General features: G+C 36.7%; 1 protein-coding gene across 1 annotated transcript in view; it reads left to right on the top strand.

Annotated features, from left to right (window-relative positions):
- KDM6A (lysine demethylase 6A) overlaps positions 1-4,249 on the top strand; it is a 197,883-nt gene that overhangs the window by 145,418 nt on the left and 48,216 nt on the right. The window contains exons 11-13 of the mRNA XM_037729060.1: positions 3-136; positions 1,391-1,492; positions 2,191-2,586. Of these exons, the coding sequence (XP_037584988.1) occupies positions 3-136; positions 1,391-1,492; positions 2,191-2,586 (632 nt within the window). The remainder of the gene's footprint in view (positions 1-2; positions 137-1,390; positions 1,493-2,190; positions 2,587-4,249) is intronic.

Below are 4,249 nucleotides of genomic sequence, written 5' to 3'. Positions count from 1 at the left end.
AGGGCATTTCAGTGTAATACTTTCTGATACTTTTCCTCAGAATACTTCTGACAATTGGAGTGGTGGACATGCTGTGTCACATCCTCCAGTACAGCAACAAGCTCATTCATGGTGTTTGACACCACAGAAATTACAGGTATGTAAGATGTTTTTGACAGATTGTTTTTTCTGTTAAAGAGGAGTAGAGGTAGCAACTTTCAGTTCTTGAAGTATTAATTCTATTTTCTTTTTGAGACCAGAGTCTTGCTCTGTCACCCAGGCTGGAGTATAGTGGCGTAATCTCAGCTCACTGCAACCTCCACATCCTGTGTTAAAGTGATTCTTGTGCCTTAACCTTCAGAGTAGCTGGGATTGCAGGCATGTGCCATCACACCCAGCTAATTTTTGTATTTTGGTAGAGATTGGGTTTCGCCATATTGGCCAGACTGGTCTCGAACTCCTGACCTCAAGTGATCCACCCACCTTGGGCTCCCAAAAGTTCTGGGATTACAGGTGTCAGCCACTGCACCCAGCCCTAAGTATTAATTCTTGTAAGTTAAATGGTAGTACATTCAATTAATCTGAACAAAAGTAAAACAAGCTGGCATTTACCAGAATAATGGAAATCATTCATTCTTGTTTTTAATTTCTTCTTTAAAAAATAAAAAATAAATAAACAGGTAATGTATTCACATGGTTCACACTGCATAAAGTATGAATATAGGGTGTATAGGGTAAAGTTTTCTTCTAACTCTGATCCCTACCCATTCAAAATGCAATTGGTATTACTAATTTCTTATCTGTCATTCCAGAGGTGTGTTATGCATGTACAAGCAAATATACATCCCCCTCTTTCTCACATGTATTATTATTTTTCTTCTTTTTTGCACAAATGATAGGATTCTTATTTACTGTTGACAATGTATTTTATAGACTTTTCCACATCAGTATGTGAAGAGCTTCCTTGTTCTTTTATGGTTACATCATATTTCTTTATATAGATGTAACACCCTTATTTAAGCAGATCACTAATTTTGAACATTCAGGTTGTCTTCAGACTTTGCCTATTCCAAACAGTGCTGCTTTTAGCATACTTATCAATATATTTTTAAGCTTCAAGAGCTTTCTGTGTGAATACCGAAAAATACTGTATGGATGAGTAAAATTTCATGCCCATCTTTTGCAAAGAATTCATAGTAAACTTTGTTCAGATGAATGCTTAGTTCCTTCTTACATTTCTCAGGCTTATTAAAGGACTTCATCTTGGAGTATATGACTCTTGGTCAGAAAACAGTATGTTTGACCAGATAGTAGTTCTGAGTTTAGTCATTTCAGGGAAAGGTTGCTTAGAATAGTGATCTTATTTCCTAAATATATCTTTGACTATATTCTCTTTTTGTTCTTCTTCTAGCACTTGGAACAGCTCCGCGCAAATAGAAATAATTTAAATCCAGCACAGAAACTGATGCTGGAACAGCTGGAAAGTCAGTTTGTCTTAATGCAGCAACACCAAGTGTGTATAGCATATTTTTCCCTAAAATTTGTTAGCATATTGAGTATTTTTATTGACTCTAATATCATTTTAGAGCATGTTTATGTTCACTTTTACTTTCTACTGGTATTTGACAGAGTTTAGTAATCTCTATATCCTAAAATACTGGTAATTGACGGAGATTTTTAGACAAAAGCAACTACAAATTTAATTTTGAACACAATACTTTGTATTTTATTTATTTACATGATATTTCACATGTATTCTAAGGGTTTGTTTACATTACATTTTTTAGTACTTAACCAGTGATCCTAAACTGAGGCAAAGTCTTTAGGGCTTAGTTTACAGGATCTGGCATAGATGTAACAGAATGAAATTTTGAGATGTCCCTTCTTTTGTGGTTGAGACAAGGACCTGTAAGTTCAGGAGTCATTTTCTATAATTTTCAGCTGCTTCCTTTTGTCATTACTAATGGGATTTCTTTTTTCTTTTTTCTTTTTTTTTTTTTAATGATACAGATTTCTGCTTTTCCAAGGAAGCTTATTTTAAAATGAACGAATACAATTTCTTGTTTTAGTATGTATTTTTCAACATAGAGAAATTAAGCGTTTGGGTAAAATCACACATTCCCTAATGATCCATCTTCATATTCTGTCTCCTATAGATTCTCTCCCTATAGATTACACACCAACATTTACTTTTCCCTTGTTCTTTGACAGATGAGACCAACAGGAGTTGCACAGGTACGATCTACTGGAATTCCTAATGGGCCAACAGCTGACTCATCACTGCCTACAAACTCAGTCTCTGGCCAGCAACCACAGCTTGCTCTGACCAGAGTGCCCAGTGTTTCTCAGCCTGGAGTCCGTCCTGCCTGCCCTGGGCAGCCTTTGGCCAATGGACCCTTTTCTGCTGGCCATGTTCCCTGTAGCACATCAAGAACGCTGGGAAGTACAGACACTATTTTGATAGGCAATAATCATGTAACAGGAAGTGGAAGTAATGGAAACGTGCCTTACCTGCAGCGAAACGCACTCACTCTACCTCATAACCGCACAAACCTGACCAGCAGCGCAGAGGAGCCGTGGAAAAACCAACTATCTAACTCCACTCAGGTAATAGAAGGACTAGCTGCATTGTTAGTTTTTCACATAATTGTTTTTATTGGGTTTTGTACACTTTCAGGGAAGTGTTTGGGGAACTGGCTTTATGTAAGAATTTTGTAGCACTACAATGTTATTACTAAATTGTGATTCATTATGTACATATGTGAGTATATCTTTGTTCCCTTTGTACAATTTCTACCAACATAGATAACCTGGCAAATTTACAAAGGAAGAAAATAGATCATATAATACCCAAAATACACCGTTAATTTGCAGTGGCATCATAAGCACGTTTATGTAATATTACTTAGTTCATTTCTGCATAAATTGCCTACTTAAGATTAGGCACTACGCTAGGTGTTAGATATTTGCTTTACTGGGAGAAAAAGACCAGTGAAGAAGCATTTACCATAATGACTGTGAAGTGTGGCTTCTGTGGGAAAGTTCTATCAGAGTACCTAGGAGAGCACATAACCAAGGTGTTAGAGTCTTCTAGAAACTAGACTTTAGGGGAAGAAAGGGCTGGTGAATTGTGCCTGGAAGACAGGTTATGAAGAGGGGAGGCTGAAGGAGGGAAGGAGAGGCCAAATTTATCTTGAAGTCAAAGTTGATCCACTAAAGTTTTTGAAACAGAGTAATGAATTGCATGAACATTATTTTTGTCAAGGAAATGGGTCATAATTTATTCTATGTTAGCACATTCGTTAGACATTTTAATTTCTAAGTTTTTACTTCTGAAGGTTTTATGTGCATAGAGTATTTCCCGTATTTCGGATTGTTTCCATGATATAGGTACTCGCTGAGGTGAAACTGAAGGGCCAAAGAGTAAGCCTTAAGAAAATACTTTCAATACATGTAGCCAAATTGCTGGCACTTGTATTAATTTATGAGAAATATTTGACTTAAGGAGAATATTTGGCCGATTGCTGGTTAGTCTTATATTATTGATAAAACCAAAATAAGTTCTTTTTCTAAGATTTGAAAGTTTATTTTTGAAGTAATATCCTTGGTGGGACCCTAATCTAAAGTGGTGAGTACTTTATACTAGAGAAATACTGAGTTACCTACTAGGTTCATGTCGTACTGAGATGTCTTACTTGGTGTAGGTAAATAGACAATAAAAACAAATAAGCAATACATATATAATGTTTGATGATGGTTGTGGTTAGTACTACGGAAAAAAGCACTAATATATTAGAAGGGGAACAGGAGAATACTAGAGATTGGTGGTAGGAGAGTTGCAGTTAAAAATCAGAAGGGCAGAGAAGCCTTCTCTGAAAAATAACATTTGGATGAGAGTTACAGGAGTGAGCCTTGAAGCTATTTATAGTAAGATTGTTCCAGGTCTAAGGAGCAGCATGAGCAATGGGCCCTAAGATAGGATTGTGCTGTGCACGTTTGAGGAGAATCAAGGTGGCAAGCATGGCAGAATAGGACAGGCAAGGGGTGAGAGAGAGAGAAATGTGCTCCAGCTGGAAACAGGATGGCTAAATCATGTTTAGGATACTGTATCCTCATGTTTAGGATACTGTTTCCTCATGTTTAGGATACCATATCCAAGGATAACTTGAAAGGATACTGGATTTTATTGTGAGTATCCAGGATACTATAGGGGGATTTTGAACAGAAGAGTGATGTAGTCTAACTTTGTTTTTAACTAGGTCCTCTTTGG

Source organism: Cebus imitator, unplaced genomic scaffold (assembly GCF_001604975.1).
Source record: "Cebus imitator isolate Cc_AM_T3 unplaced genomic scaffold, Cebus_imitator-1.0 Scaffold289, whole genome shotgun sequence".
Taxonomy (NCBI): domain Eukaryota; kingdom Metazoa; phylum Chordata; class Mammalia; order Primates; family Cebidae; genus Cebus; species Cebus imitator.
This window is presented reverse-complemented; position numbering and strand designations above follow the sequence as displayed.